General features: G+C 41.1%; 1 protein-coding gene across 8 annotated transcripts in view; it reads left to right on the top strand.

The window, feature by feature from the left end:
* Nucleotides 1–14600, top strand: part of CACNB2 (calcium voltage-gated channel auxiliary subunit beta 2) — a 223615-nt gene that overhangs the window by 126595 nt on the left and 82420 nt on the right. Inside the window, exon 1 of one of the 8 annotated variants that reach the window (XM_052696927.1) lies at nt 2224–2460. The exons of the other annotated variants lie outside the window; for them this stretch is intronic. Within the exon in view, the coding sequence (XP_052552887.1) occupies nt 2428–2460 (33 nt within the window). The 5' untranslated portion in view covers nt 2224–2427. Of the gene's footprint in view, nt 1–2223; nt 2461–14600 lie in introns of those variants that run through there. 8 annotated transcript variants of the gene reach the window in all.

Below are 14600 nucleotides of genomic sequence, written 5' to 3'. Positions count from 1 at the left end.
TGCTGCTTTCTTCCTAGTCCTGCACTGGTTTCTTGGCCTTCCCATTCGCACCATTTCTGCAGTCTGATTGCTGCCTGACTTCTCTTTCCAATCTACTCCTCTTCTCCATTTCCATCACTGTCCTTACTCTTTCTGCATGAATCCTGAGATTTTTCATCTGTACTGCCTTTACTGCAAGGATCAGCACCAGAGAGGCGCTGTTGTCCAAGTGCAGGCCAGCCCCATGCCACCCTGAACCACCGTAGAAAGGATGCACAGAGAAAGTCCACCACTGCTGCTTAGCCGAGAACAGATCACAGGTCATTCAGAAGTTGTTATAAGTTTAAATTGCCTCAACTGGGGATGACACTTTTGCAGACTTTAATTCTTGAACCATAAAAGCTACACACAGATTTGCTTTCTGAAGCCCTAAGATAGACTTGGGTACCTGTCATGATGTTTCAATTCAAGAGAGCAATGAGCAATTCAGCTTATTTACTGTCCAAGCTGCCAGACTCTGGCTGCTTGTGCTGTCTGTAGTGAGAATTGCTTGTGACATGTAAGTCACTTATAGTGACAGTCTGAATAAAGTCCTTCATCTGCATGAGTGTATGTGAACTGCAGTCCCCCTGACCCTGATTTCATATTCATGCCCAAAGTACAGAAGCTGATAAAACTGTTCAGAGATGATCACTTGATTTTTAATACACAGAAAACAATATGCTTCCCTTATTGATGATATTAGAAGCAGCTGTGACAGTCCTGCTGGTTTTATTTGTTGGTTTTTGTTGTCGTTGTTTTGCTTTGTTTTGTTTTTCCTTCGCAATTGCCCATAAGAGCTCTATGAGACAAACAAAGTAATGGGTGATGACACTGGTTTTCCTAGTATTGACAGGTGTGGTTTCACATAAAGAAGCTGTGCAGTACAACTCAGACCGTTATGTTCAGACTAATAAGCGTATGTAACCGCACCCTTTCAACATCAGTAATGGCAACTGTCTTGGATGAGTGACTTGCATTCCATTAACAGTGTCTTGTAGGAATGGTGCATGCTTTGTTTACTTAATGAGAACATAATATTATGATATTATTTGTTTGAAGCATAATTTGCAATTGATATAATGTGAAGTGACCACTTTGGCTGTCAGATTAAACTACTGCTATTTTGTAAGCATATGGCTGGAAAATAGTGAAGCAAAATTAAACTGTTCTGATATCTAGTTTGCTCTTTCCAAGAGTATATAACTTGGTTTTAACTCTGCTTTAGAATACCTACGATAACTTAAAGTGTGATTCATGAATCACATCACCGATAGTCTGCAGAGGACCAAAGGTCTGTTGTGACGGAGGAGGCAGGCTGAGAGAAGCATGCTGTAACTCACGCAAGGGAGCGGAGATGGGTGAGATCTATTTGAAATAAGGGGAGGGCGTGGGGGAGGAGGCGCAGGCAGGATGTTTACAGTATATTTGAACTGCATCCCTGTTGAACAGAGAGGATGTTCTTAGAGAAGAACTCTTGTCCTCTTTTCTTTGCGGAAGACACGAAGTTGAGCAGCACAAACTGTTTTTCAGTGCTGTGTCTATGTCCATGGCATTGTATGTTGTTATACTACCATGGCTGTAGATAGATAAGGGCAACTACACACACATTTTATTCACACAAACTCTCGATACTTATATGTGCTTATGCTCTGTTGGTGGCTGTCCTGCGGTGATGCGGTACGCTGTGCTGGATCTGTTTCCCACAGCGGGAGGTTTGCGGGCACAGGTGTTGTGTTACCTACTTGCATTGTGCCATCGCAGATTAAGTTGCACTGTTTCACTGGTGGGGAAGCCTGGAATTAATCGGCAGAAGGGAGCAATGAAGTGGGGAAACATAGTAAATGAGAACAATCCCAGAATTATTCTGTATCACAGAGATAGAGGTAGTGGGAAAGTTCCATGTCATCCCGCAGAGCTACTGGAGGAGTAAGGGATACGTTCCGGCATGCTGCGCTATTTCGGGCTCCAGCAGCCTGCTTCGCAGCGCGCCGGCGGTGTCCGGAGCGCCGCACCGGGCGGCGCCTCGCTCGGCCGTGAGGCGATGAGGCGGTGCGGCGGGGCCCGGCCGCGGCCTCCCGCTCTCCCCGTCCCGGCGGCGGGCTCGGCGGGCTCCCGGCAGCCAATCAGCGCGGCGCCAGCGACACGCGGGGGGCAGCGCAGCCCGGCCCCGCTCGGTCCCGCCGCTCGCCCTGCCCCGCGTCCCGCGGCTCGCCGCCACCTCCCCGCAGCTCGCACCCGTGGGGTTTGGTTCGGTGAGGGGAGCGGTACTTCAGCGGCAGTTGGGGCGTGGGAAGCCGGGAGTGGAGCTGCGCGGCGCTGCGGAGCGCGCCTGGCTGAGGGAACAAGTTGGAGATGCGGGAGGAAATTGCACCTTAGGCAGATCGGGCGCTCCGGGCTGGTGCGGCGATGTACCTCTTCGGCAGCGAGGACTACGAGGCGGTAAGACACGTTCCCCGAGAGGGTCGTGGGGTTTTCATCTTTAATCGTTATTTTCACTTTATAAATTTCTCGGAATTGTGGTCGGTTGTGAATGCCAGCCAGTGCTCTGCTTCCTGTAGTCCAACTTTGGTGCTCACCGATGTGATTGCTTTTAAACGTGATGTTTTTCTGCAAGTTCTCCATGCAGTGGGACACTGGTTGCTAGGTTGGGCTGCATTTCCGCTCCTTGTCACGCTGATGGCACTGAGGTGGTACTGAAAGCATTCAGATGCTGAGTGTGAAGAAGTGACACAGGCTTCGGGCAAGCCAAAGCCCTGCTTCCAAATAATTTGGAATTATTCTTTGTATTTTAGACGGACTACTCATAGGTTACAGGACTGAACTCAATTGTAGGTTATGGAATGCTGCCAAGTCATTTCTTTTGTCCAGTTCCAAACATGTCACGGCAGTATAATGTAACGTCCATTGCAAGAGCCAGCTAAAAAAAACTCCCATAGCACACTCCCATTAGAATCTGACTTTGCTTACTTCAGTATTTGCGTAAAATGACACTCTGAAGAAGTTGTTGATGAGAAGGAAACCACAAATTACTCTGTGTTGTTGCGTGTTATTGGTATCCGACATCGGAGTTTACAGCCCAAGCCTCAAGTGCTGAGCTGTGAGCGGACGGATGGATCCTTCCACCCACACACAGCTCGTGACAGAGACCTGAGGAGCTCCAGGGAGAAGCAAAGGGAGCAACAGAAATGTTATGAACTTTTCTATAGGAAATCAGAATAAATTCTGCATGTTAAAAACGGTGCGTTCTTTGCATATAACTTACGAATGTTTTGTTTTGGTTGCCGATCTGTTCTCTGAATGTGAAAGTATTTTTCCTGACATTCTGGGTTCTCCAACACATTTCAAGGGATTAATTGAGTTACCCTGGATTTTTTTGCCCGTGTTTTTTTAATGGCAAACAGCTATGTTTGTGAGATGCCGGAAACATGGAAGAAGTTGTTGAGGAAAGAATTTAAACGCAGCTGTCTGCACATGGAGCTCATTGTGTGTGTGTGTGTGAGTTGCACCAACTTTCACAAACTGAGCAGGCAAGTGGAGAAGAATGTAGTTTCTCCAAAGCAATAAACAACACAGTGTTGCAGTAATTGATTTTGAACTATTAATTAATTGCTTTTAGAAATTGACAACTAACAGTGAGTTTTCAACTATAAGCTGTTAATAGTCTATATATTGTTTTAATTCACTGCATCATTGTAGCTATATCGTAAAGCATTGCCAATCAGTATTAATAGTTTTTGAGTGTTTTTTTTTTTTTTTTTTTTTGTACTGTCTCTACATTCCACTGCACCTTTTGTGGTTACTTATTGCTTTGTAAGGGGACAGGAATCTGTGAGTCTGAAATACTGAAGTACCTGGAAAGTCACCTGGATGGCTGCAGCATGGTTTTGGACTCTCATGCATCTCTCAATGAAAACATTGAGGCATTCTGTCACTGAAAATAGTTTCATTTGTAAGTCATTTGTCTCAGGCAGGTGGGACATCTCACTCCAGTCCTCCTACTGATTAGTTAAGCTAGGTGGAATGGCATCAATTGGGAAATGAATTGTATGGGCTTGGGGATGCACATATATTTTTTTACCTTCAAAATCTCTACTGGTCCATGAAACCAAAGTATATCACTTGTCTCAAACAAAATGTTTCATTAAGTCCAACCCAAAATATCACTTCTATATTTTCTTTTATGCAAAATCATGCAAAGGAAAATAGGGGTGTGGGGTTTTTTTTTAATGTTATTTTGACAGACAAACATACCAAGATGCTTGCTTTACTCAGTAATAAGAATGTATTAAGCTATTCTTAAAATCACCAAAAATAGAAGAGTTGGGCTATGAGATCTTGAAGAACAGTTTTATTGTTCAATAAAACCTAGAATCAGTGGAAAACTTCTTTGTAAAAATGTGTAGTTCATGAAGCCATATGCTCTGTACTGTGGAAAAGGCATTTGTTTTATCTTCCCACATGATTACTTATGAGTCACTGCAGGACAGTGTCAGTGAAAAGAGTGACAGTGAAGATTCTCAGGACTTCATCTGAAGTTCTTGATTAATTTTATCCAGTTTCAAACCGGTGTGAGACATTCTAGCTATGAACATAAACTGTGATTCTTATCCTAGAAAGGTGATCACTAATAAAATTAAACATGATTAAAATATCTCTTAAAGGATTTCAATAGAGCTCTCTAAAGAACCCCATCTTTAAATAGAGAAACTCTTTTATCATCTTAGATGTATCATTTGCACATCAATGTCTGCACACATTTACAGAAATATGAGCATGTGAAGTATTATTCCAACTCAATTGAATTTATCAGTGAATTTCTATAACCTGGTACAACCAAGTTTTGCATGTACTGTCCTCTTTGATTTTCCCTTATTCCAGTGCCTAATTAAACATGCATTATTAGTTTTTCTGGGTGCATCATAAGTCTGACAGCAGCAATACTCAATTTGTGTATCATTTTCTGCAAAACTGGATTAACAAAGGCAATATTCCTTAAGGATCAGTTATCAGAAGACAGTACTATGGTTTAGGACCGCTCAATAGTCAGAAAAATTCATCATTATCACAACATAGTAAGAAAAGGCGTATTTCAAATTGTATTAAAACCATGTAGCTGTAGTTCTCTCCTGCTTGAATGATATTTTGCATGAAAGTTTGGACTTGGGGTATTAACCATGTTTGTCACTATTTTAGCACTTTAGGTAGTTGCTTATTAACCTCTTAAGAACTGGTGGAATCAACATATTTTGTGCCACATACCAGGAAATGCTGAGGCGTTCAAGTATAGTAAACAACTTTATTTCATAAATTGAAGAATCCAAAAAAAGCTATAGGCTGAGGCATCTCATTTGTGGCTATAGCTTGTTAGTTAGAAAAACAAACAGTTTTTCTGTTTGTTCGCAAAATAAACCACTTGAAACAGAACAGAATTGGAGACCTTCATAGAAAACAAGAAGGGGGTGCTCCTCTCATGGTAAACTGTGCTCAGCGTTAAACTCCCAAAGCATCCAAAGTTTACCTCAGGTGGCCTTCTTAGTCAATGCGTAATGTGTGTGGGAAGTGTAGGGTTGTGTTTGCATTTCTGGGAGGATTGCCTGGTTCCCCTGTACCCCCTGGCCCAAGAGGACATTTCCCATAGCCACAGATGCTCTGCTGCTGTTCTCCTGAGTCAGCTTTGTGTAGGCTGCAGGTCAACAGCAGCCCTGTCCCCCTGCTGCCTTTCCCTTGGGTTTTGGTATGCAAGCCAGGCAGTGCCTTGTCGTTATCAGGGCCAGGTCACTTTACTGTCTCACCTGTATCCCTCCTGGCAGCCCTCCATAGAAGAACTATTTGGCTCCTCTAGTGGAATGATCAGGCACCACTATGATAAGTGTCAGATTAATTAGGATTTCTTCTGAGGGTAAACTGGCTGTTGAAAAGGTTTGTTGTAGGAGAATATTTCTGAAGTAGGGGTGACTTAAGTGAGCAAGTGCTCACTTAATGAAAGTCACTGTATTTCCTTTACTCTTGCTTTCGAATATCCTTCCTGAGGTCTGTCAGTTGAACTTATATATGTAGCAATGCCTTATTTACGTGCAAGTCCCCACTAAATTTATGGCCAATCTGAAGAGAAATGACAAAGATAAGAAGGATATGCGCTAGTTTAGGAGAAAGCATAGGGTCTGGGAAAGGATCTAACTCCTCAAAACTGCAGTTCATTTTATCCTCCAAAACACCCACAGTTGAGATAAAATGCTGATATTTGAATTTACAGTTTAAAATACTCCTTCTTCCCCCGTTTACCCTTTGGACACAACTTAGTCAAGGAGGTTTGAACTGCACGTGTTGAACTTCTTCCTAAGAAATGATATACATGCAAATTTTACCTTTAACCTCAGAAATAGGGTAAATAGTAATAGTCTGTTGCTACAACAGGAGTTGTCTGGGAGGATGATGAAACACAGAATGTGATCATACTTTTAGGAAGTGATACTTGATTTAATTGAAGAAACTCAAAACTTGGCTCTCAAACTTTTACTCTTTATAAATTTTTCTCTTCCCAAGAATCCTTAGGAGGAATAGAAAACCTCTTCATAGTTCCTGTGAATTGTTTGTGATGTCTGGAGCAAATATTTTTGTTGCTTGTAAATCTAACATTTGTCACTTGTATTCTCCAGGCAAAAGTTTTGAAGTTGTCTATTTAAATTAAATCTTCAGTTCCCTGGAGTTTGCTTATGTCCTTTTGCAGGATGGAGCACTTTGAATTGAATATTAAAGATGATGTTGACAGATGCCAGTTACACTTCTGGCTCCTGCAGGGCAGCCTTATCTGCTAAAAAGTATGAAAATCTGTCTGCTGAATTTCTAAAGGACTGGAGGATCTTGAAGCATTCAAATAACGTTCGAGTCTGAGAAGAGTTCCTTTTTAAATGCTGTTAGTGAATCAAACCTTGATTGTGTTTGCAGTAAGCATGCTGCTTGTAGGGCAGATTTGGCTGTAAAAAGTAGAAAAGCGCTCATCTATTTTAGACACTTACTACAGTGAGTCCTAGAAATCAGCAGGCCGAACACATTGATGTGTTTTCAGTGTTTTTTCTGAATCATTGCTATTACCTTATTTCATAAACTGAATAAAGGGAGAAAAGATAATTAGGGTGTTGTTAAGATTCAAAGGAGTCACGTTTAAGTGTTTAGCAGTGGCATTTTTTTAAAAATCATATTGCAGACTAATGGAGGACCATGTCTAAAAATCGTAAATCAGGATTAATTGATTTGGGAAACGCACTGACTTGAATTACAAATGCAGATCTGCAAATTACCTGTGGCAAAACACTGTAAAAAAGTAAACCAGAAGATTTTGGAATAACTTTTATTTATTCATCTTAGTTTAGTCTAAGGCAACATCTCATACTGTGTTGAGATGAATAACTTCTGGGACAACTGGGAGTGTAACTTGAAGTGCAGATGTGTAAGGTTGTGCTTTGTCCATCCTCAGATGAATCATTTAGCGTTTGGATTCTCTGCATTTAAACTGCAGATGATATTTGATTATCTCCTAGTAATGGTAGAGGTTTAACCTGTTAAAAGTGAAAAGTTGCTTTAAAAAATACTGTTTTTACATGTTAAAAATGCTACTATATGATTAATTTTCAACTGCAGGTGTTGTATGTGCGTACTGGGAATGGAGTAAATCATGTAAAAAAGATCGTAATGCAAGTAGTGCACTGTGTGAAGGGCATGTGTGCTCACGACCAGATGTGAGGGTTGGATGTGGGGTTATGAGTCACCCTTATCAGCCCTTTGCCTGTGGATCATCCACAGCAGCCAAGAGCAGAAAAAATACAGTTTTGAACTGCATGTGAAGTTCAAGATTCGTTCTGTACGGCATCATTCCCCACAGCTAGCATGGAGATGTCTCAGCTATACTCAAGACTTTGCATGTGAGCCCCAGGATTCCCTTGAGGGAAGCTGGGAAGAGCCACGGGCTCCAAGCCTGTATTGGAGCAGCTCCTGCAATGGCATCAGTTGGGAAAGCAAAACACTGGGGAGGAAAACCTTAATAAAGCTAACGTATAGAAAGATCTTGGTCACTAATGCGTTGCTCTCAGCATGCTTTCCAATTAGTGATCTGTGCAACTGCACTGAAAGTAGTTTTTCTCCCCTGAATTATGCTGGCATTTGTCCTCCTGTAGTGTTTGTGCATCCAAGATAGATTATTTTTAATAATAATGTTACTGTTTGATCTTCATATACACTTTCTTGTCACTTTTCATTAATTTGAGTCTCAGTGACTGAGTATGGAGGCTTTTTTTGGTTAGTGGTGGCGTACTGGAAGGATTTACGTTGTACTGCAGCAGGCTGCCCCGAGAGATTGTAAAGTCTCCTTCTCTGGAGATATTCAAGACCCGTCTGGATGCTTTCCTGCACGACCTACTGTAGGGAACTTTCTTTAGAAGGAGCTTGGGCTAGATGATCCCCAGAGGTCCCTTCCAATCCCTTTCATTACGTGATTCTGTGATGCTACACCTGGTCTATCCCTCCATCCATCTCCAGCACAGGACAGGCAAGAGCAGTGTGGGAGGTGTGTGAAGGCTGCCTTGAGGCACTGAGCTGGTCGTGGTGTTACGTGCAGGTCCTTCAGCTGTATCTCAGCCTTACACCACACAGAGCATTGCTTGCTTTTCACAGTGTGTTGCCCTGGTGTGCTGTGCACTCTGAAACTAAACCTGAGTATTCCACTTCAGGAACTATCTTCTTAAAAGAGATGTTTCTGACAGAAAATTGTGAGGCAAATTGATAGCTGCAATTAACCCATAGTCTTCCATACAAGTTATTGCTTAGTGGTGCCTGAAGGCAATGGCAGAAGGGAGTGAGTGGACCTCTTGCTGTCGAAATGGGACACAAGTATCTCATTGGGGCTGAGAACCAGATTCATAACTGAGGCACACATAGGAAAGTGCCCTGTGAAATAAAGGAAGGTCAAATGGTTTCTGGAATTTAGAAGCCAGCCACACTGACCAGCTCCAGGTGATCCATTGTCAAGGGAGAAGCTGAGTTCTATTTATGGCATAGATGGGATGAGATGAGGAATGTGCAAAGTGGCTAGATTGACAGGACTAATGCATGAATATGGAGAAAAAAAACCCAAACCAAGATATTTACAAATTTCATATGCACATTGCATGGGTGAGTATCCTTGTGTTGCTACTGTAGGTTCCTCCTGTGCTTCTCACCTTCCTCTACCAGCTTGTAGTATGCGGTGGTGAGAAAAAAGACCCAAGGGCAGAGGTGAGCGCAGAGCCCTACCACTGCATTTCCTCCACCAGACTGCTCCAGGTAGTCCTGTACCTCTTGTGTCATCCTCCATTCTGAGACAGCAGCAGGAAGGATGGAAGAAAGTCTCGCTCAGGACCTGAGAACAGTTGGCTTTTAGCAGTGCTGATAGCTTAAGGCCTAATGGAATCTTTAAATTACTTGGTTCTTGTTGCAGTATTTCTGACTGAAGGAAATAAATATGGTATTACCATGTACTTTCTGGCAGGTCTGAGTGTTTCTTCAGCAACTTTTTAAAAACAGAGTCAAATATTGTTTTCCAATAAAATACCCTAGTGCAGGGAATTTCATAGAGTCTACTGTTTCTCATATTACCCTAAACCAGTCTCCGACTTTCTTCATTATACCTGATAGTTCTGTATACAAGTGAAATCAAGGGAGCAGAAAATCACAGCAAGTTCTTTATGTGTTAGATCTCTGAGTTAAGGCAAACAAAGCCAGTCAAAACAAAGTGCATGAGCTCACAAAAACAAAAAACAAACAAACAAACAAACAAAAAAAACGAACAGCAAAACAAAAAAAGAAAACAGATATTTTGGAAAACCAGTCATGACTTGGGGGAATATTGAAAGCGTTTATCCAGTTGTGACTGTGGATTTGTTCTCAGAAATGTGGAAGTCATATATTATAAAGCAGTGTTACCCTTGAGTAGTTATGTGATATTCTGTGTCCTTCTAGGGAGAATATTTGCTGACTTGTTAGGTGTTTCTGTTCTCTCTTTAAGTCTGGCAAAGTACTGCTCAGCATCTCTTGCTGAGTTTTGCCTCACAGAAGTTAATGAACTTTAAAAAAGGAATCCCAAAAACTTTGTGATCAAGAATAATATAATCTTTCTTTTTTTGTATTGTCATTTGCTCTACAGATCTTGATACATATATATCCATATCCCATATATATATATATGTCCCATATCTATCTATCTATCTATATATATATGAAGGAAATGAGGAGTTTGAATTGATCTTGTTATAACCACAGCAAGTGTTAGCCATAGGGACACCAGTCTGACTATGGCAACAAACACAGAGCTAATGGGTAATTCCTTGTGCTTCTCTGATTTATGTAGCTGCCAGAATTAGCTTGGATTATTCTGCACGCACCTGAACGTGTATGTGTACGTGTCTGAGCATTTAGGAATTATTTACAGTTTGCTCTCAGTTACACCACACACATTCATATTTGCTATTTAATGAGATGTCAAGAGACATCTCTAGGTAGAGAAGACTCGTGGATAAGAGATTCTAATGTCCTGCCTGTTCTAAGGCATTGATTTGTAACTCTCAGGGTAGAACTCTGTGCAGAAAAGTTACAGCTATTTAGAAGGCAGCTTGAATGTGTCTGGTTAAAGAAATGGGCCTTGTATGTGTTGTGTATGAATGCAGCACAAGAAATTTCCAGAATTTTCACAGGCCCCAGTGCAGTGCTGGTAACAATAGAGTTATTTTAAAGACTGTTCTCCAGCTGAATATTTGTGACACGCATTTTGATTATGATGTTGCTTAGTCTGTGGATAGATGTGAGTTAGCCAGCAGGGTTACACGTGGAAGATGTGAAACACTGAATCATGACTTCCCTGCAGCACATATGGGAAGCTGAAGTCACAGAGGCACGTTCACGCTGTCTGCCATACATGCCTGAGTGCCTGCTGTGGCAGACTGCCTGTTTTAGATGCTCTATCTTGGGTAGTGCAGCTACTTTTCTCCCATCTACAGTGTATGAGGTGGTGTCTGGCAGTCTAGATAGCTCGCTGCTCCCTTGACCTTTCAACACCATAGTAGTTATGACAGCTAGATTAAGCATTCCTAGCAGGAAGGCTGAATATAGTCTAATGCCATTTTGATAGGAGCCCTCCACGCAGGTGAATCAAAAGCCGGAACAATCTGCTTCAGATCATGTGATCTCCATTCTGTTCATCTCTTCCAAGCACAATTCCTTTTATTTATTCCTTTATTTTCTTCTTTTATAATTGAGATTGTGTTCATGTCTGTGTAGGAATAGATTTTTGTTTTCCAGTCATTTATAATAAGTAGATGTGATGAGCCACTTCCGAAACAACTGTTCAGAGTAAACTGATTATTTATTTCTATTTCATATTGGCTGTGAGGAAGTCTGCCACAGAGGAATCCATCCAGCTCTTTCACAGACCATGAGCATCTATCTTCATGAAGATTTGTCTTCTCTAAATATTAAACAAGCTCTGGGCAATTGATTGGCTAAATGAAGCCCTGTTTGTTTACTCAAACAGTGTGCTATTTTCCAGATAGCAGCTTCAGCTGGTGGGGCAGAATCGTGAAAAGCTGAGGATAGTTATCATATCTTCCATAAGAGGCACTGATTTTTCATTCAGCAAATCTTTTTTTAATTTATTTATGTATTTTTATGTAGAAGCAGGTAATGCTAACTGTGACAGGCTTGTTTATTATTTTGTGAATCTCTGACCAGACTATTAACTAGGATTTGTACAGGGAAGCAATTTAGTGAAACCTGGATGTTTTGATTCCTGTAATTGTAGGACTACAGGAACCAGCAATTTTGAAAGCTTTTCTCTGAGGAATGAATGAATGGAAGCCCTGAGAAGTTCTGTGCATGTTTCCTTGTCATTTCTAACACAATGTGAATCTACACACTTTAATACAGCAGTACATTATTTCAAATGCCAAAAAAATCTATGAATACTCAATTCTAGAATAATGAACTGTCTTTTATGGTATGCAGCTTAGTTTTACTGTTCTGTTAAAGTTACAAACAAGTCAGATGGACTTACCAATACAGTTATGACCTTTTTTAAAGGCTGTTTCGGTGTTTTTCTCCAAATATCTTAGAATCATAGAATAGAATCATAGAATCACCAAGGTTGGAAAAGACCTAAAAGATCACCCAGTCCAACCGTTCACCTATTCCCAATAGCTCCTACTAAACCATGTCCCTCAACACAACATCCAGCCTTTCCTTGAACACCCCCAGGCTCGGTGACTCCACCACCTCCCTGGGCAGTCCATTCCAGTGCCTGACCACCCTTTCTGAAAAGTAATACTTCCTCATGTCCAGCCTGAATCTCCCCTGCCGTAGCTTGAAGCCATTCCCTCTGGTCCTATCACTAATGACACGAGAGAAGAGGCCGACCCCCAGCTCACTACAACCTCCCTTCAGGAAGTTATAGAGAGCAATGAGGTCTCCCCTGAGCCTCCTCTTCTCCAGGCTGAACATTCCCAGCTCCTTCAGCCTCTCCTCATATGGCCTGTGTTCCAGACCCCTCACCAGCTTTGTTGCCCTCCTTTGAACACGTTCCAGGGCCTCAATATCTTGCTTGCAGTGAGGGGCCCAAAACTGGACACAGTACTCGAGGTGCGGCCTCACCAGTGCTGAATAACAATCGCCTCTCTGCTCCTGCTTGCAACACTGTTTCTGATGCAAAATCTGATCTTAGCAAGTATCAAGTCTGAGTGTTTGTTGGTGCAAGCAAAGCAACATTGTTGCATCGATCCAAAAAGAGTGAGTGTCCTTCTGAGCTGAACTCTTCGTTCTAAGAGCAGATAGACCATTACACTTCTGTAATGCAGCTACACTTCTTTATGCAGTGGCAGCAATGGTAAGCCAGTTCATAGAATAAAAAGCTGGTTCATGCATTACTGTTATTAGACTTTTATATTACAATAATATAATCCTATTGCAAGCCTATTCCTGGAAGGAACTGCTTAATATTGAAAGAAAAATGTCCTCCATAGCTTTTTCTGACACATAGTTGCCCAGAAGTACATAAGAACTTCCTTACTTTCAGTGAAGAAAAAATGTTTTCTTTCATGTGAAGAAATAGGATTTACTGAGAGTTACCTCAGAACTTGATGCATTTGTGTTCTTCTGTGTGTGTAAGCAGCTCAGCAAGATAAATTCTGAGAGTAAAGGTCACATAATTTATTAAGAAGTTTATTTGTTACATAAATAATAATATTTATTCTTCATTTATTTATCTAAGACATTAGATTTCTTTAGAGCTTGTTTTTACTTTACCAGAATGGGAGATTAATCAATAAAATTCTTTATAAAGCTGCAAAATTTCCATCCATTGAGATTTTCAAAACTCAACTGGTCCGAGCAAACTGATCTGGCTTTGACTCTGGCCCTGTCTTGAGCAGGCAGTTGGACCAGCCGTCCTCTGGAGGTCGTCTCCAACCTGATTTTTTCTGTGATTCTCTTCAGAGAATACAGACTATTAAGAAGTGTTGCTGTTACTGAAAGAGAATTTCCTATGTTTTATATGGTATAAATCAAAACTTACTCACAGAAGTCTTCATCATGTTGAGCAGTCACCTAGCTCCTGTTGCTGAAGGATACCCTATGTAGTTCTGAAATTTTAAGCCATTGGTCTGTAATTAACCATTATCTGCTTTCTATATAAGCTTGGTGTTATACCTGTAGAGTGAGAACTGAAGGACAGGGGCATTAGGTTGTTGCTCAAGTGTAGTCAGCATGTATCGTGTTGTGGTTTACCACATATATTTAAGAAAGTTGTATTCTGCTTCCCCTAATTATCATGTGGTCTTTCTAAGATGGAATTATTCTCATTGTTTGCAATAATTCTGTTGTTTGTTGTACAGACATCCTGGCAAGTACATGGGTGGCCTTCAGAGATGCTTGAGCAAAATCATAAGCTCATTGTACAAGGCCCAAGTACCATATGTGAAATTTTGCTTTCACTGATTGATGTCCCACTAAAACTCAACAGCAAGAAAATTATTTTTTAATAATCATCACATCCCCTTATTTGCTGATATCTGCAAATAGTTTAAACTGCTTTGTCTTCTGAGTACAAGAGTCTTCCTATCTGTACATGAATGCTATTGCCCTCTCCCCACGAGTAGTGTTGATTTTTAAGGAAAAATGCATAATTTTGCTCAGCCATATCTTGTTAATCTGAATGAATTATCTGGTCAGTTTGAATACTGAGTCCTCATGGACTCTACCAGGAAGAAAATCTGGGAAATGATCAGATTAGAACTGTCCTTAGTGCATTGAGGGAGAAAATGCAATACAGCTGATACCATTTCCTCCAACAATTGCTGCGTTGTCACCATCAGACTAAGAAGATTTGAGATCTTTCTGTATGCCTCCTGGTTATAAGCATGCTTTAAAAAAGGAAAAGAAAAAAAAAAAAGAAAAGAAAAGAAAAAAGAAAAAAGAAAAAAAAAAGCAAAATATAAATACAACGAAAATAAACAAAACCAAAACCCCAACTACCACAATTTATTTTGTTTCCCTTAGGGCTATTT

This window comes from Tympanuchus pallidicinctus, unplaced genomic scaffold (genome assembly GCF_026119805.1).
Source record: "Tympanuchus pallidicinctus isolate F22 unplaced genomic scaffold, pur_lepc_1.0 scaffold3, whole genome shotgun sequence".
Classification (NCBI taxonomy): Eukaryota; Metazoa; Chordata; class Aves; order Galliformes; family Phasianidae; genus Tympanuchus; species Tympanuchus pallidicinctus.
This window is presented reverse-complemented; position numbering and strand designations above follow the sequence as displayed.